The sequence below is a fragment of the Bubalus kerabau genome, chromosome X (assembly GCF_029407905.1).
Source record: "Bubalus kerabau isolate K-KA32 ecotype Philippines breed swamp buffalo chromosome X, PCC_UOA_SB_1v2, whole genome shotgun sequence".
In the NCBI taxonomy this organism is placed as follows: domain Eukaryota; kingdom Metazoa; phylum Chordata; class Mammalia; order Artiodactyla; family Bovidae; genus Bubalus; species Bubalus kerabau.
In genome coordinates, this window is record NC_073647.1 from 144,345,800 (window position 1) to 144,372,766 (window position 26,967).

The 26,967-nt window shown below is 43.3% G+C and overlaps 1 protein-coding gene across 1 annotated transcript; it reads left to right on the forward strand.

Moving 5' to 3' along the window:
• Nucleotides 1-1,796: 1,796 nt before the first annotated feature.
• LOC129639039 (ARL14 effector protein-like) lies at nucleotides 1,797-18,067 on the forward strand. Its single transcript, XM_055563896.1, has 3 exons — nucleotides 1,797-2,280; nucleotides 10,725-10,793; nucleotides 16,167-18,067. Exon 3 carries the CDS (start codon nucleotides 16,177-16,179, stop codon nucleotides 16,630-16,632), a length of 456 nt encoding a protein of 151 aa, XP_055419871.1. The 5' UTR covers nucleotides 1,797-2,280; nucleotides 10,725-10,793; nucleotides 16,167-16,176; the 3' UTR covers nucleotides 16,633-18,067.
• The last annotated feature ends 8,900 nt before the right edge of the window (nucleotides 18,068-26,967 follow it).

The following is a 26,967-nucleotide window of genomic DNA, read 5'->3' on the forward strand; positions in this document are numbered from 1 at the left end:
TTAAATAGGAGAGAAGGGATGGTCTCAGTAAGTAGGCAATATTTGGACAACGACCTGAAGGAGGTGAGGGAATAAACCATGCATATGTCTGAAAGAAGAATGTTCCATATAGAGAAACAGCATGTGCAAAGCTGAGTGTGTACTTTGTGAGATGGAGAAATACCAAGGAGGCCCAACATAGCACAATTCCACTGGTCTATGAGACCAGAAAGCCCTGATATTTTCCCACACTGTGTTATCCTGGGTTCCCTGGAAAACAGAGCCTGAAGAAAGGTTTAAATGCTCAAGCTTTCATGGGAGGTATAATCCATGGATCAAATACAAGGTGAGGGACTTCCCTGGTGGTCCAGTGGCTAAGACTCCACACTCCCAAAGCAGGGGGCCTGGGTTCAGTCCCTGGTCTGGGAACTAGATCCTACATGCCTCAAAGAAGAGTTCACACGCCACAACTAAAGATCCCATGTGCCACAACGAAGACTCCGAGCAGCCAAATAAATGAATCAATATTCAAATATAAGATGATGTCCTGTGATATTGGCCACTGCTTCCCAACAAACTTTCCATCAAACTCTATGAGAGAAACAGCTGCTTCTCTCAGGTGTGTCCACCTGGTACCAACATGAAAAGAAAGGACTGTGCCCCATTACAGCCCATCAGAGAGGGAATGCATAGGGAACTTAGCTGCTGACTCCCTGCTGTCTCCTGTCTCTACACTGATCAGAGTTTGTCCCACAGGCACTAACTTCCCTGCACATCTACACAGAAAATCATAAGACCTGTGCACTTTATTCTCTGTAAAAATAAAGATAAATTTCTCTTGAATACTAACAAATGACAAATAGTCTGTTGCTTCAGCCTAGGTCCCAAAGAGAAGATGATGTGTGGCAGGACTAGTGAAATAAACCTTTGCTGATATATGCCACTGAAATTTTAGAGTCAATTTTTGTTGCAGCATAACCTAGCATATCCTGATTCACACAAGGAGTCACTGCCCCATTAGCACATTAATGACATGAGGTTTTCAGTAAAGACTCTACTTAATGTTATTTAATCCAGTATTCTCAAACTGTTCTGATTAGTGAATATTCTTTCCACAGAGCACCTTAATATAATGGAAGTAGTTTGACAAAACACCATCTGTATAATCTTCTGCAAGGAGATTGGGCAACACACCCTACTGTGCAATAATTAAAATATTCCCAGATCTTAGCAGTTTGGGAATGAATGATGTCACATTTTTATGCTCAAACTGGACTTCTCTGGTGACGTAGTGGAAAAGAATCCATCTGCCAATGCAGGGACACTGGTTCAATCCCTCCCTGTCCGTTTGCCCTGGAGCAACTAAGCCGGTGAACCACAACTACTCAGCCCACGTGCCCTAGAGCCAGTGCTCCGCAAGAGAAGCCACTGCCAGGAGAAGCCCCGGCTCTCCCCAGCTAGAGAAAGCCCCTGAGCAGCAACAAAAATCCAGCACGACCAAAAGCTAACTAAATAAAATTTTAAACACACACACATTTATGCCTAAATTAAGGATTCCTAGCCCAAGACTACTGTTCTGCTGCATCCCACAGGCAGCAAGGCCTCACTTGCCCAGTTTCACGACCAAAGAAAAGGCCCTAAGTCAGCGACAGAGACGAAGACATCATGGTTTACCTGATGGAGGACCCTGCCTGTCTCAAGCAAGGTCCTGGAACAACATCCCATCGTGTGCAACGCTGGAGCAAGCAGGCAGGACGGACACGTTGGCAGGTTTCACTGCTGGGGGCTGGGGAAGCCAGGATTACCAATTGTATGGGAATTGACCTCAGGTGATTCCTGCCAGGCAGACGCCCTGGAGAAGGAAATGGCTATGCTCGGCTGGAGAATGCCTGGCAGGCTACAGTCAAAGACTGGGACATGGCTGAACATGTACGTGTGCAAGCACGCAGGCACCCACGAACCCAGTCGCCCATGCATGCAAGCACTCAGGCACCCGCTTACACACGTAGGAGGCCAAACACGCAGCCACACACACACGCACGCTGCCACGAACGCACACATGCACACACGCACGCAAGCACATACGTAGACACACACCCATGCACGCATTCGGGCACCCACAGATGCACGCGGACGTCCACGAGAGTACGCATGCGCACACAACACACGCACACAAGCGCGCACTCACCGTGCACGCATGCACACATAAGAACCCATACTCCTGGGCACCAAGTCTACCGTTGCGCAGAAACAGCTGATCGCGGAAACCAGTTGAGGTGCCGATTCCTCATCAGCCGTTTGGTAAGCTATAGTTAGCTGGGCCGTGGGGCAAGGAGGTGGGAAGATTAGTCCTGCTGGTAGGGTGTAGGTGAAGTAGGCACTAGGCAGACAGAGGAGAGACAGAGAGCAAGAACACAGCCATTTTGAGTGGCTCGATCTTCCTACTGCCACTAGAAATTGCTCGATGCCCATGGGACTTCACAGGGCAAGTATCTTACAGGGAGTTAGGAAAACGCTTGCCCATGTTCTTCTGAGCTGTGTTTGTTGTCACGTACCTATTGCTACTTCGTGGTTGCCAGGTAGGCACCTATTTCTCTTCTATGACTTGCCATTCCCCAGCACTCTCTTTAAGGTCCTATAGCCCCAGTAGGAGGAGCCTGGTAGGCTGCACTCCAAGGGGTCGCTAAGAGTCGGACATGACTGAGCGACTTCTCTTTCACTTTTCACTTGCATGCATTGGAGAAGGAAATGGCAACCCACTCCAGTGTTCTTGCCTGGAGAATCCCAGGGACGGGGGTGCCTGGTGGGCTGCCGTCTCTGGGGCCGCACAGAGTCGGACACGACTGAAGCGACTTACCAGCAGCAGCAGAAGCCCCAGTGTTATGTGATGGTCTCAGGAAGAGTAGGTCTGGGGAGCATAACCCTTCTCGCCCTTTTTTACTTTATCTTGAGAAATTTTCTTTTCATGTTGTATCTCCTCTGCACAATAATCACATAACCCTTTCTTGGGCACAACATGTCAGAACCTCTGATGAACAGAGCACCTTCCACCATTAGGCACTGACCCCTCCCTCTAGGAGGCCACAGAACTCGCATCAGATGAGGCCCAGGGCAGACACCAGGTTAAGAATTTGTCTTCGGTCACCCCTCTATCCAGAGATCTTTCCTCTTTTGCCTCTCAGATGAAAGGGACCTTAAATCAACTCAGGTAAGGCCAGGACGGGCTTCCCTTGTGGCTCAGTGGTAAAGAACCTGCCTGCCAATGCAGGAGATGCAAGAGACACAGGTTCAATCCCTGGCTTGGAAAGGTCTCCTAGAGAAGGAAATGGTAACCCACTCCAGTATTCTTGCCTGGGAAATGCCATAAGCAGAGGAGCATGGCTGGCTACAGTCCATGGGGTCCCAAAGAGTCCAACACCTCTCCCGCTCCCACCCTCCCTTATTGCTTCTCACCGGAAGTCTTTCTTTCCCACAAGGGCTTAGTGGGACTAAGGGTAATCCCAGCATGGCTTCTGTGGTGGGAGAGGTGATGAGGAGAGGGAGGGGGGAATAAATCTGATTCTGAAAATAGATTGAAATTTAAAATGCAACTGGAAATAAGACCTAGAGCAAATTCACTAAATGATTGATGAATAAACTTAGTAATTAAGTCAACCTAGTTTCTTTACATACGACTTTCTCCCTGAGAATAATCAGCAGAATTCTAAGAAAAGTATTTGCCAAAGTTATGTTATATTTAATTATCCATAATTCTGTGCAGTGCACAGAGGAAGAAAAAGAAAACCTGGTAAGATGGCCAGGTTCATGTCTTGCCTGATAATAGAGGTGAATTTTGTGGCTGTTTTGATGATAATTTTTGAGCTAGAATCAAAAGTCCTTCGCTGTAGAATTTACCAGAAAGAACTTGGCTGACAGCATCTATAGTGATAAAAGGTTTTTGTAGGCATACTTTTTAGGCAAACAGAAGGTAGTGCTTTGACTGGTAAAGCATTGCCTTTGTGACAGTTAATGAAGTCTTTCTCTCCAAGGCAGAAGTGGGATAAACAGGCCATGGTGGATTGGGCTCTACCCCTCAAATATAAAGGGGTGGCTGATGAGTTGCTTACACAGGTGAGCAGGAGTAGTGAGAATTCCTACTGTGAGCTGGTCCACCTGCTCCCAGTGACTCTCTCCTCAGAGGGGATTGCCGTTAGGCAGAGTGTCATGTGGAGTCAGTCACTTCTTAGCGGAGACCTCAGTTTCCTCATTCTTGCAGATTTCTACAAAAGAAAGCTATTTCCACACCCTCAGGAGCGCTCCAGGAGATGCAAAGGGAGTGAGCCAGGGACCCTTTGTTTGATACCTCCTACCAACTGAAGTCGCTCAGTCGTGTCCGATTCTTTGTGACCCATGGACTGTAGCCTATCAGGCTCCTCCGTCCATGGGATTTTCCAAGCAAGAGTGCTGGAGTGGATTGCCATTTCCTTCTCCAGGGGATCTTCCTGGCCCAGGAATCAAACCCGGATCTCCCGCACTGCAGGCAGATGCTTTACCGTCTGAGCCACCAGGGAAGCCCCCTTACCAACCATACCTTCGTACAGCTCTCATTAGTTACCCTGCCTTTGAACTCCTGTCTGGAGGCAAGCACACAGAACCCGTTCCCGATACCTGACCCAGTTGGTCATTTCCTCTTATTATTAGTAAATCATCAGGTTGGCATTTGTGATGAAAAGCAGGAAAGTGGGGGAAGAACTAGAGATAGCAGAAACTTACTCTTTGATTGCCTGGAATGACTACTTTCTTTAAATATGCATTGTTTATTTGAAAGTATTTAATGAAATCTCCTAGGTAATATTTGATCACAAGTAGTACCCTTGCAAATTTTTTATTGATAGGTAGTGTACATACAGAAGAGTGCATGTAACCTAAATGTAAAGCTCACTGAACTTTCAGAACTTTAAACATGCTGTGGCCAATAACCAGATCAATAAAGAGGACTTGGGATTTCCCTAGCAGTCCAGTGGTTAGGACTCCATGTCTCTACTGCAGGGGGCACGGTTTCAATCCCTGGTCTGGGAACTAGATCCCACAAGCCACATAGCGCAAATAAGTAAATAAATCTTTACCCACAACCCCAGAAGCCCCCTCCCCCAAATACTCATTCCAGACACAGCTTCTCCCCCTTGGGGTAACCAATAGCCTGACCCCTAATAGCAGAGATTCCTTTTACCTGCCTCTGTACTTTACATAAATAGAAACATATAGCCTGTGCTCTTTTTTCCTGACTTCTCTCAGTCCGCATTCTGTTTGTGAGAGCCTTCCTTATTACTCTGTGTAGTGATACATTGTTTCTTCTCATTGCTGCACAGCGGTATAAATACACTAGAATGTGTTTATCCGCTTTCCTGTTGATGGACCTGTTTGTGAGAGCCTTCCTTATTACTCTGTGTAGTGATACATTGTTTCTTCTCATTGCTGCACAGAGGTATAAATACACTGGAATGTGTTTATCCGCTTCCTGTTGATGGACCTTTGGGTAGTTTCCAGTTCAGTGCTGTTGCAAACACCCAAATTCATGTCCTTTCATCAACACAAGTATGCACTGCTTTGGGATATGTGCCCAGGGATTACTGGGTCTTAGGGTAAGCAGGTGTTCAGCTTTAGTAGGTATCAACTGTTAGCAAACAGTTTCTTTGTGCTTGTACCAGTTTGCACTTCCACTAGCATTGAGGAGACTACTGGTTGCTCTACAGCCTCTCCTAAAATGTACTCAGATCAGTCCCCTACCTACTAAGGGATGTGGTATTTCTAATGGCTCAAAATCCAGATTCTGGAACTAGACTTTCTGGGTTCAAATTCCTGCTTCATCCTTTAATAGGTGTGTGATCTTTGACACCTTACTTAAGTTTTCTGTGCCTCAGTTTTTTTCTTCTGTAAAATGAGGACAATAACTAGATCATCTACCTCATAGAGTTAAGGATTAAATGAGTTAATGCGTGTAGAACACTAAGATTAGTGCCTGGCATATAGACAATACTCCATAAATCTTAGATATTATTTTCATTCAAATGCATCGAAAAAAATCAGTTGCCACCAGTGCTGTAAGAGAGTCGTGTATCTTACTGTAAAAGAAATAGAACGTTTCCCACATATCCTGGGAGGCAGTCAGATAAGTGCCACAAGAGGTCTCTGTATGCAGGAGCAAGATAGCATGCATGTCTGAATCTCGGGCTATGCCAGTCACAGCTAATCCTTGGGAACTTGTATGTGCAAATTAAACTAGAATGTCAGTGCTCCAAAATATTCATAGGAGAGTATGAACCATGTATACAATCACTATAAATGACAGTCTGGGCTTTATTTATTTGGCCAATGAAGCCACTGACATCTCTCCTCTTTAAGTTAGCATATGAGAGTTTAGTGAATTCTTTACAAACTCTATAAACTTTTACAATCTCAGATCAGATAGGATCAGATCAGTTGCTCAGTCCTGTCCGATTCTTTGTGACCCCGTGAATCGCAGCACGCCAGGCCTCCCTGTCCATCACCAACTCCCAGAGTTCACTGAGACTCACGTCCATCGAGTCAGTGATGCCATCCAGCCATCTCATCCTCTGTCGTCCCCTTCTCCTCTTGCCCCCAATCCCTCCAAGCATCAGAGTCTTTTCCAATGAGTCAACTCTTCGCATGAGGTGGCCAAAGTACTGGAGTTTCAGATTTAGCATCATTCCTTCCAAAGAAATCCCAGGGCTGATCTCCTTCAGAATGGACTGGTTGGATCTCCTTGTAGTCCAAGGGACTCTCAAGGGTCTTCTCCAACACCACAGTTCAAAAGCATCAATTCTTCGGCACTCAGCCTTCTTCACAGTCCAACTCTCACATCCATACATGACCATAGGAAAAACCATAGCCTTGACTAGAGGAACCTTTGTTGGCAAAGTAATGTCTCTGCTTTTTAATATGCTATCTAGGTTGGTCATAACTTTCCTTCCAAGGAGTAAGCGTCTTTTAATTTCATGGCTGCAGTTTTACAGTCTAGCCCTTGGCAAACACCACTTTAGGAATTAACATAGATGTGGATTTCAGTAAATAACTATAGATTCAGTAAATATTCCATGGAGGAAAGAGAAATGGTAAAGCATGATCACGGGAGAGTAGGTAAGAAGTCCAAAGACATGCAGAGCTGACACTGCAGTCTCCATGAGTGAGTCATTGGCTAGAATTGGCTTTTAATGTTAAATATCAGCAAATCAGCAAATACATTTTTTGTGTCCATCTTCTAGCTTTTGTTGTTGTTGTTGAGTCACTCCATCTTGTCTCTTTGCCACCCCGTGGACTGTAGCCCACCAGTCTCCTCTGTCCATGGGATTCTCCCGGCAAGAATACTGGAGTGGGTTACCACACTCTCCTCCAGGGGATCTTTTCAGCCTAGGGATTCAACCCAGGTCTCTAGCATCACAGGCAGAATTTTTACCCTCTGAGCCACCAGTGAAGCTTGCTGCTACTAAGTCACTTCAGTCGTGTCCGACCCTGTGAGACCCCATAGACAGCAGCACACCAGGCTCCACCATCCCTGGGATTCTCCAGGCAAGAACACTGGAGTGGCTTGCCATTTCCTTCTCCAATGCATGAAAGTGAAAAGTGAAAGTGAAGTCGCTCAGTCGTGTCCGACCCTTTGCGACCCCATGGACTGCAGCCTACCAGGCTCCTCTGTCCATGGGATTTTCCAGGCAAGAGTACTGGACTGGGTTGCCATTGCCTGCTCCACCAGTGTAGCTTAGGTGGGTCCCAACTCTGGTTGCCTATTAGAGTCACATGGGGGGAATTCCCTGGTGCTCCAATGGTTGGGACTCTACGCTTCCACTGCAGACAGGTGTAGGGGAGTGACCAGTGTTTGTTCCCTCATCTGGGAACTAGTATCCCACACACTACTCAGTGTGGTCAAAGAAAATAAAATTACCTGGGGAACTTTAAAAAAACTCAAATTTCCCCCACCCAAAAAAAAAAACAAATGCTCAGCTTCTAACCCAGAAATGTCGATTGAGTTTCTTTGTCAGCAGGGCCCAGAATTTTTTCTTTCTCAAGGTCTCCAAGTGATTCCAATGGGCAGCCAGAGACGGGAAATATTTCCTTCTCAGTGTCACTGCAACAATCCTGGCGCTGCTGTCTGAATGCTTGTCTCTTGCAGTGGGGTCACAGCGAGGATCCTGAGTAGTTTCTGTGGAGCCTGTCTGGTTTAGTCAAGAAAAGCTCAAAACACCGGCTCAACTGGTTTTTATCTGGTACATTTTCTCTCCTACCTATCACCTCAGAATATTCCAGTCTATGTTAAGCCTTCCTGTGGTTTCTAAAGCACAATACTTTCTGAACTGAAGACTTACCATTTCCAATCTCATGGGCTATGATTCAATCTAGAGCAGAACAAAACAGAACTTAAGTATCCCAATCAGGAATTGGATTGAAAAAAGACCCAGGAAAGTGCCCTTCATAAAAGAGTGAAATTGTGCTTTATGTGGTGGTTGTTGCTATCACCTGTGGTTTCAACTGCAGGAAAAATAGGAAAAAGCCATGGAACAATCATTGTATTGGGTTGGCCAAAAAGTTCACTCTGGTTTTTCCATGAACTATCACAAGCAACCCAAATGAACTTTTTGGCCAATGCAATATTTGAACGTGGGTACACGTGAATTTGAGTTTCTGGCTCAGCCACTTGTTAGCTATGAGTCCTTGCCTTCTCTGAGCAGATGTTTCATGAAAGATGGAAGCAATAGCAGATCTCAGAATGAAATTTTGTAGAGTAAAGGAGATAATGTTAGTGGTGCTTGGCAAGGAGTGAGTCCCAAGTAAATGGCAGTTACCCTCATGTGTTATTTGGCTAAGGCTATGATCCTGTTGCATAGCAAACACCCCACCCCTAAATCTTAGTGGTTGACTAAGATACCACTGATGTTCTTACTCACGTGTCTGTGGGTCACTTATGGCAGCTCTGCTTAAGGCTATGAATCAGACTGAGGTCTGTTCATATGTGTCAGAGAATAGAAGGAAAAATTATGAACAAATAATACATTCTTCCACACTTCCCTTCTGCAGAGTGTCAACAGAGGAGACAAGAAGGGTGGGTAAGGAGGGAAGAAAGAAATAGTTGGATCCCTTAGGAACTCGACCTTGTGCCTCATTTGTAAGCGCTTGGCTGGCCTCCTTTGTAGAACTGGTCCAGCACTCGTTGCAGGCACAGAAAAGCAGTTCTGTGGGCGTGGCAACTTTCTGGATCCTCCCCCACTCCAGGTATTTGTGATGAGGGACACACTACTCAGAGACAGTCTAGAATTCACCAGAAGCCTTCTTACATTCTGCTTGCAGGAACACGTCTAATTTTATTTAGGAAGACAAACAGAAGCAAGAGCTGGTGAAATTCAGCAAAACAGACTATACTATATACCAGGTGTCAAAATAACCAGATCTTTGTCTAAATTCAACCCCTTCTCTTTACCCTTTCAACAACTTTTTAATGTATGGGCGCTGTCTCTTATGATTTGCTCCAAATGACATCTCTTCTCCAGTATATAATAAAGTGAAGTGGCTCAGTCGCGTCCTGACTCTTTGCGACCCCGTGAACTGTATCCTACCAGGCTCCTCTGTCCATGAGATTCTCCAGGCAAGAGTACTGGAGTGGGTTTTGATTTCCTTCTCCAGGGGATCTTCCCGGCCCAGGGATCCAACCCGGGTCTCCTGCATTGCAGGCAGACACTTTAACCTCTGAGCCACCAGGGAACACCTCAGTATATAATGGTGGTAGGCTAAGAGTCCTTCATTTCAATTCTAATATTTCATTTGTATTTCAAATCTAGGTGAATAGGCAGCGCCACCTCTATTTAACCAGAGGGTTCTGGCTAAATACGTAGTATGGTTGTAGACAGTTACCAGATACTCCCTCATATATTCACTAATTTCAGGAGGAGTGTAGTCAAAGGTGTTTAACTGTCATAACTGAAGATCACTCAGAATATATCTCAAGAGATCAAACTGTATGAAAGTCATCTCCCTAAAGATCTTTGTTGAAGGATATTTAGCAACGACTGTGTGAGTAGACGATGGCAGGCAGAGCTGGGCTCTTTTACAATCTCAGAAGGGTTACACAACCACCCTTCTCCGGGTGTGGTCCCTGGACAACCAACATCAGAATCACAGGGCTGTTTGTTAAAAAGGCAGAGTCACAGGCAACCCCCCAGACTTATTGAATTGGAATTTCTGGGTGCAGGACCTAAGAATTTCCACTTCTGTATACACCAAGGCTTTTGTATAACCTCAAATATAGACAAAGTTCCCATACATCTTTGATTCCCAGTATCAGTTATGGAAAATGTGATATTTTTCTAATGCCAAATTAATCATTCTCACTGTTAAATGAAAAGGATCTCTTTCATTATTACTATTACTGAAGGATTTTTAAAAGACTAAATTTGTTGAAACTTTCAGCCAGGGTACTACTGTAATAAGATTTCTTTTGCCCCCCTTCGCTTTTTTTTTTTAACATAATTTGAACATTTGAAACTATTTTTCATTAATACTATTTCAGTAATTACCATTTTCCTCCCATTTTCTCAAATACCAATGGCCTACAAAACTTGTATAAACATTTTTAGATGAAAGATGCAAATTAAGAGACACAATTATTGGGAAGGACAGGAGATTTTATTCGTGTGTTACATTTAACACATTTTCCCCCTAATGAATAGATGATAAACTGCCTTTTGATGGTGTTTTAGGTAAAAGGACTGTCTTCGGTGAAAGTAGTGTAACCACCTAAATAAGGATTATCTTTCATCTTCCACTTAGTAAGTATATTTTAATATTTTTAATCTGTGTGTGTGGGATAATAAAAAGCATCAACTGCTTCAATAAGTGAATTAAACAAAAAGAGAGTTTTGAGAGCTGAGAGAAGTATGAAAAACATCAACCAAGAACAAGTCTAATGGACTCCTCCCTCCCTTTTCTACCTTCTTTCACCTCCTATTATTACATGTAAGTGTAAAGGGGTTCATCTTAACGGATTCCTGCTTCCAACTATGTGGAAAGTGAATTGGAATCATTTGGAATATTCTGAAAGCTTACTGTAATCATGAACACAAAGATGCAGAAAGATGTTGAAACATCTGTTTTCCAGATTAAGAATATCACCCAGATAGTTGGGGAAAAAAAAGTCTTCCGTTATCTCACCTTTAATTCAATTAGCAAATACATGTCATTCTAAAAGATTCTGGTAACCATTGCTCAGAGGGAGAACAATCCAGAAAAGAAACACAAAAAGGATATTTTCAGCACCATGACATTTAAGGACTAACAGAACTATGGTAAGAAAGATAAGACTTTTATGTGGTTGGGCTCAGAGTTTTTTCACTTTATTTTATGACAAGTAAATAAATAGTTGAGTGACAAGAAGAAAATAATGTTACCTTCAAAGTGATTTCAACAGAAAAAATATTTCCCTGTGAAAATACCAAGATCTTTCCTGACCAACAGGATTGGAATGTCAGATTCAAATGCATTCACCGAGCATTTATTTCTATTTTGAATCTCCCTAAACTGTTTGCCTCAACATATCCTCCCAACATTTTTGAGAGAGGTCAACGGTTTAAGAGGCCCTGGGGTTTAAGCTAACAATTCTGGTTCACAAACATATCTCATGTCAAAAGTTGAGTGTGGTATAGAAAGTGAAGTTGCTGAGTTGTATCCGACTCTTTGCAAACCCGTGGACTGTAGCCCACCAGGCTCCTCTGTCCATGGGATTCTCCAGGCAAGAATACTGCAGTGGGTTGCCATTTCCTTCTCCAGGGGATCTTCCCGACCCAGGGATCGAACCTGGGTCTCCCGCATTGCAGGCAGATGCTTTAACCTCTGAGCCACCAGGGAAGCCCAATGTTTCTTTGAGCCCCTTTTTTGGGTGGGGGGCGGGGGAGGCAAGAATACTGGAGTGGGTTGCCATTCTCTTCTCCAGGAGATCTTCCCGACCCAGGGATTGAACCCGGGTCTCCCGCATTGTAGGCAGACGCTTTACCGTCTGAGTTACCAGAGAAGTCTTGAGTGTGCTACAGCTGAACATAAAATGGCCACATCTGTTCAGCTGCCTGGTGATTTTACTTGCAGTATCCAGCAAATTGAGCTATTATAGTGGTCCTGTAGTAAAAGGTCTCATTGTAACCTGATTCTATTTTCTTTTATTGAGAATCAGTTTTGTGTTTGGTTCACAGCTATTCATAACTAAACTTTGAGTTTCTCCACCAGAGTCTTGATGCCTGTTTCTAAACCAAATACTGTGCCTTAAAATTGGCCTACACAGATATTTTGCTAAATTGAAGAGTGAAAGATTTTTACTCCAATTTATTCATTTTTGTTTCTATATTTTTTTAATGTATCTGACACGTGTGATCTTATGAGAATATACACCATATCTCTCCCCACAATCCTCAGGCATATCACATCTTCAGACTTCTACCAATGTGCTTGGCATATTTCCAGGCCAAGGTGAAATCTGAATTTGCATACTCAAGACTTCCTAGAAACTCTCAGCTGCTCTGATGTCCTCACTTCTTTACCCCCACCTCTGTATTGCTCTAGGTATCTGGGTCCATGAAGTTATCTGCATTTGATTAACTGAGTAGAAGAGGAGATAGGTCTCTGAAGGAGGATCTCAAATACATGAAGTTCATCTCTATTCTTTGTGTTTCAGATGCATGATATTTGTAAGTCACTATTTCTAGTTGCACATGTGAGAGAAGCTTTGCTTCCTCCCTATACACAAACACATTGTCATATATCATATCATGATGATAGAAATAATTGCAAAGGTAAAGTAAATGATGGCAGTGGTTACATTGTAAGCAACTTAGAGCAGGTCTTTGTTACGAGAGAATATGTAAGGAAAGGGTTTATTGAAGTATGAGAGAGAGTCGTATCAAAATCAGGGCAACCATTCCATGTAAGAAGACCAGGTATGTATGCCGAAAGGCATAAGTGGTTTCAACCTATTCATACTGAGGATAATTTTGGGGCATAGGAATGAAAAAGCAGAATAGATGGTGAATCATACAAATATCTTGGTAGAAAATGTCTCAGATCATCCTTTTGTTTAGTAAAATTAAATAATAAAAATCATTACACACATAAATATGGAATTTGTCATGTGATATGAATGAGTAAAGTGCTTAAAATAATCACAAAATGTTCTTTTCACCAGGCCATCAAGCTCTTGCCATTGTTTTTTCACATTTTCTTTTGTGTCCTTCAGTAACTTGGTTTTGGACTGTACTTGATTTATATCCTGTTAGTATCATGTTCAGAGGAGGCAATGGCACCCGACTCCACTACTCTTACCTGGAGAATCCCATGGATGGAGGAGCCTGGTAGGCTTCAGTCCATGGTGTCTCGAAGGGTTGGACACGACTGAGCGACTTCACTTTCACTTTTCACTTTCTTGCATTGGAGAAGGAAATGGCAACCCACTCCAGTGTTTTTGCCTGGAGAATCCCAGGGATGGCAAAGCCTGGCGGGCTGCCGTCTATGGGGTTGCACAGAGTCGGACAGGACTAGTAGGATTCATTTTTGTAAAGGCCACTGCTTGAAGGACTCTGGATTTGCATGTGCAATTGTGACTGCAATAAATAGGGCACAATTCCTAGCATATATGATAGACTCCAGATCAATATTTGTTGAATGAATGAAAAAAAATAGTGGCTTTAGACTGAATTATGGTGGCAAATTTGCACATAAACACACACACACACTCACTTTTTTTTACCATTATGGGGATGAACTGGAATTTTTTAAGATGTAAAGCTTAGTTCTGGAGAAGGGAATGGCAACCCACTCCAATATTCTTGCCTGGAAAATGGACACAGGAGCCTGGAGGGCTATAGTCCATGGGGTTGCAAACAGTTGGACACAAATGAGTGACTGAGGACCTCACTAAACTGGGGGGGGTGCAGAAAAAAGATATAAAGCTTAGTTCTAAATAGGAATGCCTCTATTGATATTTGATTATTACGAACCCCACCCCCACCCCCACCCTCCATAGGGTTCTCTGAATCTGAACTGGAGCACCTTTCCCTGTCCTTGCAGTGAGCTGCAGACACTTGATCTCTCCAGTGGAGATTGCCAAAGCTTTGCAGGCAGAAACCTGGTCTTATATCATCTTTGAAGTTCTCACTGCACCTAATTTAGGGCATACCAATTGAGAAGCTACTATTAGTATCCCCATTTTTAGATGAGGAAACTGAGGTTAAGCAACTGAAGTCATCTTAAGTTAAAGTCAGATAGTTAGTGGTGAAGACAGTGCTAGTGTCTGATCCCTGGCAGTGTGATGCCTGAGGCTCCTCTGCCTAGGGTAATGTATCAGAAAGGTAGCTGCTACCCTTTTTCCCCCCCAAAAAAGTAAGGTAAGTAGTCAACTATGAAATTACAACTCAAAGAATAAGAGTAACAAAACAACTAAATGTTCCAGACCTGCCAAGACATTGGAGTAACTTAGATAGAAATTACGCAATGGCAACCCCCTCCAGTACTCTTGCCTGAAAAATCCAATGGATGGAGGGGCCTGGTGGGCTGCAGTCCATGGGGTCACTAGGAGTCGGACACGACTGAGTGACTTCACTTTCACGCATTGGAGAAGGAAATGGCAACCCACTCCAGTGTTCTTGCCTGGAGAATCCCAGGGACGGGGGAGCCTGGTGGGCTGCCGTCTATGGGGTTGCACAGAGACTGAAGCGACTTAGCAGTAGCAGCAGATAGAAATTATGAAACTGTATTATTTCTGTCCTGGGTATTTACTCAACAAGATCCTGGCAAATAAATCCAATTAAAGAGACAGATTCAGGGGAATCATTTGCTTTTCCCTCTCTGTAGACACTACATCGTTCAAGTGACGAGGAAGACCTAAAAGGAACCTGTTGTGTGAAATTAGTAGTATGGATCAAACAGAGTGTGGCCAGTCCTCTGGAATTGCCTGAAACTCTCCAGTGAGAAGCAAAGGGAATTTTTCTCTAGTATGGTGATCCTCTCACAGCTGATGCCCCATCCTCTCTCTTCCTTTTGGCCAGTTTGCTTCTTGAAGCTAGGCAGAACATCCTTAAAGAAATGGGCGTCCTCTGCTTCTCTACTTTCAATTATCAGTAGTTTGGGAAGCTTTGTGGAGTCTGTAGGACATGGGCCAGTTAGGAGAGAAACAGAGGGATGGGGGCAGTGGTGAGGGAAGAGACATACACAGGGAGACAGACATGGAGAGAGGAGAAATGACACTGAAAGACCTTGAGAATGTACTGACTTTAGAAAGCCTTTTAAAAACCAATCACTAATTCAATATGATGAATTACCTTAAAGTAGCTTGTAGAGTGTTTCCTGAGGAGAATTGGAGGTCACTTCAAGCGAAATAAATAAACCAGAGCTAATGTGTTGATGTTTTAAAGAGAAAAGGCAATCGCTAAAAATGCCCATCCAATTTCCATGACTTACTACAGTCATTAGAAACAAGGAATATGTTTATTGATCTGAAGTGGTTCAAACAGTATTTTCTTTGTTCAAACCTGTTTAGCTGGAGGAAATGTCAAGAGTTTGCCTTGTGTGGGGGTGGTGGTAGGGCATTGTGGAGAGAAAGAGATTCCTTACATAAAAACCTGTTGTTTTTCTATCCTAGGGCCACTCACCAAAGAACAATAACTAGGTTTCTATTAAAGCAAGGCTATTTTTGCCCCTGATCAAGCAATTTTTGCCCCTGATCACTATTGGTTCAGCTCTAGGCCCTTGAGACTCAAAGCAGGTTTGGAATTAGCAATATCAGTAGAATCTGGGCATACATTAGAAAGGTAGACTCTCTGGCCCCACCCCAGTCCTAACTGAATCATAATCTAGTTAATCATAATCATGAAACGATTTATATGCACATTAATGTTTGAGAAGTATTAGTCTAGACAAACATGAATGGTTATTTAAACATTTGATAGAAAAAAGAGATGGTTAAATAAAGGAGGAAATACTCTCTGATAAAAGCACTTTGGTCCAAAGATTTGTTGGTGTTGATAAACTTGGTCCTATCCACTTAAGCCAGGTTTGAAGTAAAAACTTAATAGGCCCATTCTGAAATGACTTTTACCAGCTCCAGCGTCCTCATGGTTGACTGAGCTCCCACAAATGGTTGCTGATTTTGTTTGTGTCCCCAGGTGAGCAGAAATGAGTGAACAAGCAGAAAAGAGCAGTTCCGTGCGAGAGAGACCTGCACGTCAGAGTTCTCCTGAGAAACCAAGTGAGAAGGAACTGAAGCAAATGAAATGGTTGGATCGGCAGTTAAAACGGTTGTCATTTCAAAATCCTGGGCCTCAGGTAGCCAACTTTAATCCCGAAATAAGGCAGCAGATCAAGAAAGGGCAAATGGCAAAGAAGAATGAGTTTGTTTCTGTAAAACGCAAAGTCAACAAGTATGACAAAAAGGGCAGGCTCACCTTCAATAAGGCTGACCTGTGTGACTGCCTTGATGAAGGCTGCATGGGTTGCTTCTACCCGTGCCCCAAGTGTAACTCCACCAAGTGCGGGCCCACTTGCCGCCGCAACCGCCGCTGGGCCTACGACACCATAGTCGATGAGAATGGGGAGGTCATCAGCAAGATGCCATTCGACATCTCCGACTAGGTGCAGCCCTCCGGGCTGATCCATTTTCTCTGCTTTGCAGTTAAACCAGCCTCTTTCTCCTGGGTGAATTTTAGGAATGGGGGAAAAAAGTTTTAAAAATATAATTTAGTTAGTGTTCTCTGAAGCCAGTAAAGCGTCTGCCTGCAATGTAGGAGACCCGGGTTCAATTCCTGGGTTGGGAAGATCCCCTGGAGAAGGAAATGGCAATGCACTCCAGCACTCTTGCCTGGCAAGTCCCATGGACGGAGGAGCCTGATAGGCTACAGTCCATGGGGTTGCAAAGAGTCGGACACAACTGAGCCACTTCACTTTCACTTTCTCTAACCTTCCTGCTGTGATGACTCAGATTCCTCCTCTGGTAACCAGCAACTCCATTGCTACTCTGCTCTCAGATTAAGAATCCCTTTCCTCCTTGCTGGTACCTTAGGAGATGGAGTTTTAGGATTTTTAGAATTCTGTAGCTGAGAGCTTGTCTTGACATAGAACATATGTTTATAATAGCTAGTTATCATTAGGATCCTACACATTATCCATTCTAAATCAGAACTGCTATTTGGATTGACTTGGCACTGCATACTCACAGTCTCATTTTTTAGTGTTACTGTTTTAACAATATTAAAATTAAATTTGTTTTTTTTAAAAAAAAAAACCTTTAATAGGCCCCATGGCCCCGTGGCCCAATATATGAGCACAAAAGCAGAGATTCAATTTAAGTGATATCCAAAATGCCAACTGGAAGCAGACTTCAAAGGACAAATTTTAATCTAATTGTTACATAGAAATGATTTAAAAGCATTTTTTTTTTGGTGGCTAAGGTTACCAGCCACACAGAACTGGCCAAGGTGGTACAAAATTCCTAAGGCCTAAGTTGCATTTGGTCTTGGAGGTACAGGATTTAAGGAAATTCAGCTAGAGTTTCTGCTGACCTCAGTGAAGATACCATCTCAGAAGACTGATGTGAAACATCTGGGACCGGTTTGGCAGCTATTGTGCAAAACTGTTTTTAGGGAAAATCTCTATGAAAATGTTCACACCCATAGCATCATCTGGAAAGTTTCTCTTCAGTCATCTTTGATACCAAGTTTTATTCAAATGATCTGTAAGGAGAAAATTGCTTTTTCCACTTTTCCCTGTTTACTTCTCATGAACATTTAATTGCTTCTTCTGAAGCTTTGGATTCGGCACAAAGAGACTTTCCACTGAACACAGTTGTGCAGGCACTGGCTGAGGCTGCAGACGTAATGGGCTAAAAATAGACCAGAGGCCCCTATCTCCATCCCACCAAATGGCTATGTATGTTTACCCACTAGAAAATATTCACCTGAGACCACTTTTGCCTCTGACTAACTCACCCAATATCTCTGTGTGGCAAATTCATTAATAAAAAGCATTTAATTTTCCTTACTTTGATTTTTTTGTGTGTGAGAAAGTGTGTGTGTTTTAGACCCAAGAGAAAAAAAGAAAACTTTCCCCGCTTCCCTGAAGCAAATCCATGTTTTGTTCTTTGACAAACACCAATCACTTTACATCAGAAATTCTGATAGTGATATTAGATTGGTGCAAAAGTTTTGCCTCATCCGCCATATTCACCTGACTTCTTGCCAACTGCCCACCACTTCTTCAAGCATCCTGACAACTTTTTGTGGGGGAAAGGCTTCCACAACCAGCAGGAGGCAGAAAATGCTTTCCAAGAATTTAATCAAATCCTGAAGCACAGATTTTTTTTTTAATTATTCATTTATTTTTAAATTTTATTTTTTAATTGAAGAATAATTGCTTTACAGAATTTGTTGTTTTCTGTCAAACCTCAATATGAATCAGCCATAAGTATACATATGTCCCCTCCCTCTTGAACCTCCCTCTCATCTCCTTCCCCATCCCACCCCTCTAGGTTGGTACAGAGACCCTGTTTGAGATCCCTGAGATATACAGCAAATTCCCTTTGGCTATCTGTTTTACATATGGTAATGTAAGTTATCTGGAGAAGGCAATGGCACCCCACTCCAGTACTCTTGCCTGGAAAATCCCATGGATGGAGGAGCCTGGTAGGCTGCAGTCTATGGGGTCCCGAAGAGTTGGACACGACTGAGCGACTTCACTTTCACTTTTCACTTTCATGCATTGGAGAAGGAAATGGCAAGCCACTCCAGTGTTCTTGCCTGGAGAATCCCAGGGACGAGGGAGCCTGGTGGGCTGCCGTCTCTGGGGTCACACAGAGTCGGACACGACTGAAGTGACTTAGCAGCAGCAATGTAAGTTATCATGTTACTCTCGCCATACATCTCACTCTCTCGTGCCTTCTCCCCATGTCCATGAGTCTGTTCTCTCTGTTTCTCCATTGCTGCCCTGCAAATAAATTCTTTGGTACCATCTTTCTAGATTTTGTATATATGCATTAGTATACAATATTTATCTTTCTCTTTCTGACTTCACTCTGTATAATAGGCCCTAGGTTCATCCACCTCATTGGAACTGACTCAGATGTGTTCATTTTTATGGCTTAGTAATATTCCATTGTGTATATGTACCACAACTTCTCTATCCATTCATCTGTTGATGGACATCTAGGTTGCTTCCATGTCCTAGCTATTGTAAATTGTGCTGTAGTGAACATTGGGTTACATGTGTCTTCCGTAGTGACTGTATCAATTTACATTCCCACCAACAGTGCAAGTGTTTACCCACACCGTCTCCTGTTTGTACACTTTTTGATGAGGGCCATTCTGACCGGTGTAGGTGATACTTCATTGTAGTTTGGATTTGTGTTTCTCTAATAATGAGCGATATTGAGCATCTTTTCATGTCTTTCTTAGCCATCTGTATGTCTTATTTGGAGAAATGTCTGTTTAAATCTTTTCCCCATTTTTTACTTGGGTGGTTTTTCTGGTATTGAGTTGTATGAATGAGCTGCTTGTATATTTTGGAAATTAATCCTTTGCCAGTTGTTTGATTTGCTATTATTTTCTCCTGTTCTGAGGGTTGTCTTTTCACCTTTCTTAGAGTTTCATTTGCTGTGGAAAAGCTTTTAAGTTTAATCAGGTCCCACTTGTTTACATTTGTTTTTATTTCCATTACTCTAGGAGGTGGGTCATAGAGGATCTTGCTTTGATTTATAATATCGAGTGTTCTGCCTATGATTTCCTCTAAGAGATTTATAGTTCTTGGACTTACATTTAGATCTTTATTCCATTTTGAGTTTCTGTTTGCGTATGATGTTAAGAAGTGTTCTACTTTCATTCTTTTACATGTAGCTGTCCAGTTTTTCCATCACCGCTTATTGAAGAGGTTGTCTTTGCCCCATTGTATATTCTTGCCTCCTGTCTTGTTCCATTGGTCTGTATTTCTGGTTTTGCGAAGCACAGATTTTTTATGCTACAGGAATAAACAAACTTATTTTTTGTTGGCAAAAATTTGTTGATTGTAATGGTTCCTGTTTTGAGTCATAAAGATATGCTTGAATCTATTTATAATGATTTAAAATTTATGGTCTGAAACCACAATTACATTTGCAGCAAGCTAATACTTTGCTTGTTTTTACAGGTCATCTTAGACTAAGAGTTTAAGTAAAATGGGCTATCAGAATTACTAGTTTTTCTTTTTAATGCTCAAACTGGTATCTAGCTTTGCTGAATTGGTGAAGATGGGCTTGAGAAGTACAAACTGAACTTTCATTCTAGTCAGAGAACAATCTTGTGCTTCAAATATAGGAACCCAGGGACTTCCCTGGCAGTCCAGTGGTTAAGACTCTGTACTTCCAGCACAGGGAATGTGGGTTCAATCCCTGGTCGGGGAACTAAAATTCCACATGCTGTGCAGCCAAAAAAAACCATTTTTTTTTAATTAAAAAAAGGATGGTAACCAAAACTTACTCAAAGCAATTTATCTGAACCGATCTGGAATCTTTGCAGTGCAAAAGTAGTTGTTATCACTGTCCATTTACCTGCTGAAATGCCCTTTGCATTTGAAAAGCAAAGAGGTAGTAGTGTTACCATGTTCACAAAACTATGAGAGAAAGGTTGATAAACAATTTATAACCACTTTCACAGCAAAGAACACATTTGTCTGAGCATTTGGAGGCTGCTATTTGCAGTCAGTTAACAATTCCCAAGGTGTGGTATGTAGCCCTCCAGGATGGTCCCCAGTGATCCATTGATATTTTATAATCCTTTTCCCTGAAGTGATGGCTGAACTTAGTGACTTGGTTCTAATGAACAGAATAAGGCCCAAGTGATGGTGACTGGAGACTTGGTCATAAAGGGCAATGTGGCCTTTCTTTTGCATCATCATGACCATCTGCTCTAGAGCAGGCCGGCTGCCCTGTGTGAGCAGCCCTGTGAGGAAGCCAACATGAGAAAGAATTGGAAACTCTGGCCAACAACCTCGTGAGTATTTTTAGAAGGGGGTCTTCTTGCCTCATCAAGCTTGAATGACTGTAATCCTAGCTGACACCTCGATTGCAACCTTGTGAGAGACCTTGAGCCAGAACCACCCAGCCACGCTGCTTCCTGTCTTTTCCCTTACAGAAACTGTGAGATAAGAAATGATCATTGTTTTAAGATGCTAACGTCTGGGGTAATTTGCTATGCAGCAATGGCTAGCTAGCACAGAAGGGTTTTATGCTTCCTCTAGATTTATGCCTTTATTTATTCAGTGGGTATTTATTGAGAAACTACCACATGCCAGGCATTGTGTTTATGGGATTCTCCAGACAAGAGTCTTGGAGTGGGTTGCCATTCCCTTCACAAACGCAATGTGTATGCAGAGGTTAATCATCTACTGAACATAAGAAACATATTTAAGGGGCCCCTGGTTTCTGGGCACTATATACATAGCATACAGAAAAAAAAAATTTACCCTTGGAAAACTGTGGTGGTTATCTTTGGAAATACCATCTACCACCTAGAGTTACTACTGTATATTTGCTATTGATATATTAATGGCCCAACAAATGTTTATAGACTGAATACTTCTCTGTGAATTGTGCTCACCTGTTGAAACTAGAGATGACACTACAAACCTCTGTCCCTACTATGTCCCCTGAAAATTTGTGTATTGGAATCTAACTCCCAAGGTGATGGTAGTAGGAGGTGGGACCTTTGGGAGGTGATTAGGTCATTAGGGTAAAGCCCTAAGGAATGAGTCTCTTATAGAAGAGACCCAAGAGAGCTCCCTTACTTCTGTGAGGACCGTTAGGCCAGTATAATCTTTCTGGCATGCCATACATGTATATACATATCAAATGCCATTCATTTCAGCAATGAAAAATTATCTCTCACATATTTATTAACATTCTCTGGGTATAGATTTAGATAATGACATTTGTAGTGCTTAAACTTCTCTGGAATGTGGGTTCAAATGCTATCTAACCACCTCTAAGGATTAGTCTAAGGAGTAATTAATCTAAGGATTAGCTTTAAGGAGTAAAGTTCATTCATACATGTTTACACATTTACACCACACTGTTTATACCATACAGACAATATGTGGGCATGGATTGTCTAAACCCTAACATTCTGAGTACAAGCTGCCCCAGTCCTTGTCTTCCAGTGCTCCAGGGGCAGGCTCTGTTCCTGGATGCTGGGTGGGTGGATCAGTTTAATTCTGATTGGGAAGCTCCCTTGTTGGCATATGAAACTGAAAACAAATGAAAGTCGCACAGTTGTGTCCCGACTCTTTGCAATTCCATGGACTGCAGCCTGTCCTCGTCTATCCGTGAAATTCTCCAGGCAAGAGTATTGGAGTGGGTTGCCATTTCTTTCTCCCAGGGATCTTCCCAAGCCGGGGATCCAACCCAGGTCTCCTACATTGCAGGCAGATTCTTTACCAACTCAGCCACTATGTTCTCCACTATCAGCTCTATCAAGGGTGAAGTTAACATTTTTCTTTCTACCTGCCAACTTCCTTTGTTTTATCTTTGTAAGTTATTCACATTTCAGGTTGGCGAGAGTTATCTATTGGGTACTTTCAAACACCCCAGCTGCAAACTGGCACTGTCCCAGCCCTTCTGAGAGGTCTTCCAAGAATCCTCTTGACAGACCTTGGAACTCTTGCCTGTTGACCTCTCCCACTTACACCATGCTTCAAAGCAGCCTTTGACTCCACATCTCTGTATCCCCAGCATCTAACACACAACCTGGTACACGGTAGCTGCTCAGTGAATGTTTGTTTAATGATGAGTCATTGAGAGCAGGACATGCTTTTTGAGGGGCTTTTTAGGAGTGTTGGTCAATAGCTCATTAAAAACCTGCTTGAAATGACTGAGATAAGCAACCTTAGATGACTCGCACAAACACAAAGAATTTCCTAGAAACAATGTCTCTCTTTTCTTTTAACATACGCTCTGCTTTTGTCTTTTCCATTACTCATTGAAAATAGCAACTACCCTTTGCTGTCCACCTGAAACTATCACAACATTGTTAACTGGCTATCAGTCAGTTCAGTTCAGTTGCTCAGTCATGTACGACTCTTTACGACCCCATGAATCACAGCACACCAGGCCTCCGTGTCCATCACCAACTCCCGGAGTTCACTCAAACTCACGTCCATCGAGTCGGTGATGCCATCCAACCATCTCGTCCTCTGTCGTCCCCTTCTCCTCCCACCTTCAATCTTTCCCAGCATCAGGGGCTTTTCCAATGAGTCAGTTCATTGCATCACATGGCCAACGTTTTGGAGCTTCAGCATCAGTCCTTCCAATAAATATTCAGGACTGATCTCCTTAAGATGGACTGGTTGGAACTCCTCGCTGTCCAAGGGACTCTCAAGAGTCTTCTCCAACACCACAGTTCAAACGCATCCATTCTTTGGCACTCAGCTTTCTTCGTGGAGAAAAGAACATGACTACTGGAACAACCATAGCTTTGACTAGACAGACCTTTGTCGGCAAAGTAATGTCTCTGCTCTTTAGGTTGCTGTCTAGGTTGGTCTTGGCTTTTCTTCCAAGGAGCAAGCATCTTTTAATTTCATGGCTTCAGTCACCATCTGCAGTGAATTTGGAGCCCCCCAAAATAAAGTCTCCCAACAGTTTCCATTGTTTCCCCATCTGTTTGCCATGAAGTGATGGGACTGGATGCCATCATCTTAGTTTTTTGAATGTTGAGTTTTAAGCCAACTTTTTCACTCTCCTCTTTCACTTTTACCAAGAGGCTCTTTAGTTCTTCTTTGCTTTCTGATGTAAGGTTGGTGTCACCTGCATATCTCAGTCAAATGCTCCAAGTGAGTTTTTATCCTTTTGTTTCCATTTGGGTTCCCTCAGAAGCAGAAATTGAAACACTGTTGTTGGGGGAGTAGGGGTGGGAATCACACCAGCCCTGGACTGATTTCCTTTGGAGATTTTTGTTTAATTTAAGAAATGATTATACTTCCAGCTTATTTAAGGCCCAGTTATTCTGGATTTTGATAACTCACAACCAAACTTCAGTTCAGTTCAGTCGCTCAGTCGTGTCTGACTCTTTGTGACCCCATGAACCACAGCACGCCAGGCCTCCCTGTCCATTACCAACACCCGGAGTCCACCCAAACCAAACTTAATCCCAACCAATCCAGAATCCTACCAAGAGTGGCAAGATCCTGGGGATGAGTTCAACTCAAAGGCTACAGCAAACACTTAGAGGTGAGCCTGGGAAGCTGAGGTCTTTCCAAACCAAAGAGGCAGGAATGAAGTCAACGAAGATTCAGGGCCTGCAATGAGCCCAAATGGAGCCAACAGAATGTAGGAGAGAAATCTAGAAGTCCCTTTTATACCTAGACTGTGGTGCTTAAACGTAGAGAACACAGAAAAGAGATTAGAGGTTAGGATGGCTAAGACTTTGTGATCAATTAGGCTCAGGGGTAAGGAGAGGGAAGAGTGAAGGAAAGATGGTCCCAGGTCTGTGGGTTGGGAAACTGGATAGATGGTGCTGCCATTTTGAGCGAGGGCACTCAGGGGAGAGAGAGATTTAGAAAGACGATCAGATTTGGGGAGGTGAGTTTTGGACCCATTGGGGTTAAGGTGCTCATGGGAAATCCAAGTGGAGATATTTATAAGCTGTTGGATGTGGACTCTACAAAGGAGAGCAGGGCTAGAAATATTCATCTAGACCACTCAGTCTACAGTTGGGCTTCATGTCAAGGATATGTTGAGGTCAATGAGGAAATTGTGTGGGATGAGAAGAAACAGTTGGCTTGTTACCAGCATCTAAACATAGGGGAAAAAGGCCAAGCAACCTATGAAGAAGAATGGGAGGAAGTGGCAAGAGAAGAGGGCAGAAAAGGAGTGGGGTGGTGTATTACCAGTATCCAAGTGAAGGAGGAGTTTCAAGAGGGGTCATCAGCAATGTGAAACAACAAACAGAAATGTCTAATAAATGCTGTCAGTGCCGAGCCTGAATTTCCTCAGCTCTTACCAGTGTATACAGCCAGGTTTCCAACTGCCAGAACCTGCATCTCTTTGATCCTGGACTTTCTCTGGTTTCCAGAACCTGCTCTGTCCATCGACATGGAGGGCTGGAAGTGCCAGGGAATTAAGGCATACCACTTCCCCTCAAATAGCCATCAGCTGATGGTTGCCAGAAGCTGGTGTACAACTATTTCAGCTACCTTGCCCCTTGAGCAATGTAACTCTGAGATTCAGATTCTACACCACTTCCCAGAGTTCCCCGGAACAGGATTCAGTTCTGGTTGCACACCACACTGACTTGTTTAATAACACACTCTGTGTTGACTTTCTTCCCTTGCCTTCTCACTTCTTCACTCCTTTACCTGTATTTCCTGGCATCTCCTTGCAAACAAACCACTTACACTCGAATTCTTGCCTCAGGTTCTACTTTTAGGGGAACTCAGATTATCTAGAAAGATAAGGCCTGGGAAACATCCATGGGAATGGGTTTCTGATAGCTAGCTCCATTGGTGACTTGAGTGAGAAAGTTGGGAATGGAAGGAGAGAGGCTTCATTTCAGGGAGATAAATGAGTAAGAGAGGAATGATGGAGAAGATACTTCAGAAGCAAAGTTATCAGGACTTACCCGGTGGTCCAGTGGTTAAGACTCTGCCTTCCAATGCAGGGAGGCTTTGGTTCAATTCCTGTCTGGGTAACTAAGGTCCTAAATACTGCAGAGTGTGGCCAAAAATGGCAGAGGATGAGATGGGTGGATGACATCACTGACTTGATGGACGTGAGTCTGAGTGAACTCCAGGAGTTGGTGATGGGCAGGGAGGCCTGGCTTGCTGCGATTCATGGAGTCGCAAAGAGTCGGACACGACTGAGTGACTGGACTGAACTGAACTGAATTCATAGAGAGAAAGAAAAAAAAGGATCCGTTTCTTGTCTGTTTGAATTACTTTTGTTAGCAAGTTTGAGAGGCCTTTAATTTCTGCAGTTAATTTCAACCAGTTGTGCTGTAGTTTTGCAGTAGATAATCACCTCCAGAATCCACGTCAAAAATCTTACTAACATACATGTTTTTGACTGAACACCAGGCCAAGATCAATCAAAACTGGATCTGAGGGCTTGATGCTACTGAGTCTCGTTAGCTTCTGCGTAGCAAAAACTCATTGTAATTTCTTCAGAAGTATAATTTAGACTTGGAGGAAGAAAAGCCCAAATCAGAAAAGAACTAGGATAAGAACACTCAAGGCTCTTTTTGTTTAAGATTTAGTTGTTCATAGCCTGAACTGCTTTTTCCCTCCACGCCGAATGCAATATTTAAATTCTGGTGCCAGTTTCCACATTATTTACCAGGAGGTGCACACGTCAAATGCAGCTGCTGATAGATACTTTTACTTCTTAGAATGACATCGGGTCCCAAACACTATTACTCGGGTCTTTTCAGAGCGCTTCTCATCCTATTGCTCATTCCCCACAGAGGTAGTAGAATGGTGTACCGTGTAACTGGGCACAAAACATGCAAAGAACTGACCAACTGATGCTTCCCGAGAGTCCTGAGTCTACAACCGACTTATACAGAGTCCCTTAACTTTTTTTTTCTTGCCCTTTTCCGTCGGTGAAGAGCAGATTCTCCTGGGGGCAATCTAATGTTCTGATAAGAGAGTTACCTCCCAGGTTAGCTCTAGCCGCGGGCGGGGCTTCTGTATACCCCCAGGACATCAAGCTGGAGCTGTCCACCTTCGCTTCACATCCTGAAAGTGAGGAGGGGCCGCCCCCGAGTCACAGGCTTGCCTCTTCAGAGTACCTTCTTACACATTCCAGTCATCCCAGCCGTGCAGTCTCGAGGCCACAGGGCCTTCGGGAAGTCGCTCCGGAGAGGGGCATTAAGTATCTGTGGCTTCTACGCCTCCCACGTTTCAGCGCGAGCTTCCTACTGGGGGAAGCTTCCTACAGCTCTCCTCCTATGGAAC

Coding starts and splice junctions, on each gene's coding strand:
- LOC129639039 (XM_055563896.1), top strand. CDS start 16,177: ATGAGTGAACAAGCAGAAAAGAGCAGTTCCGTGCGAGAGAGACCTGCA.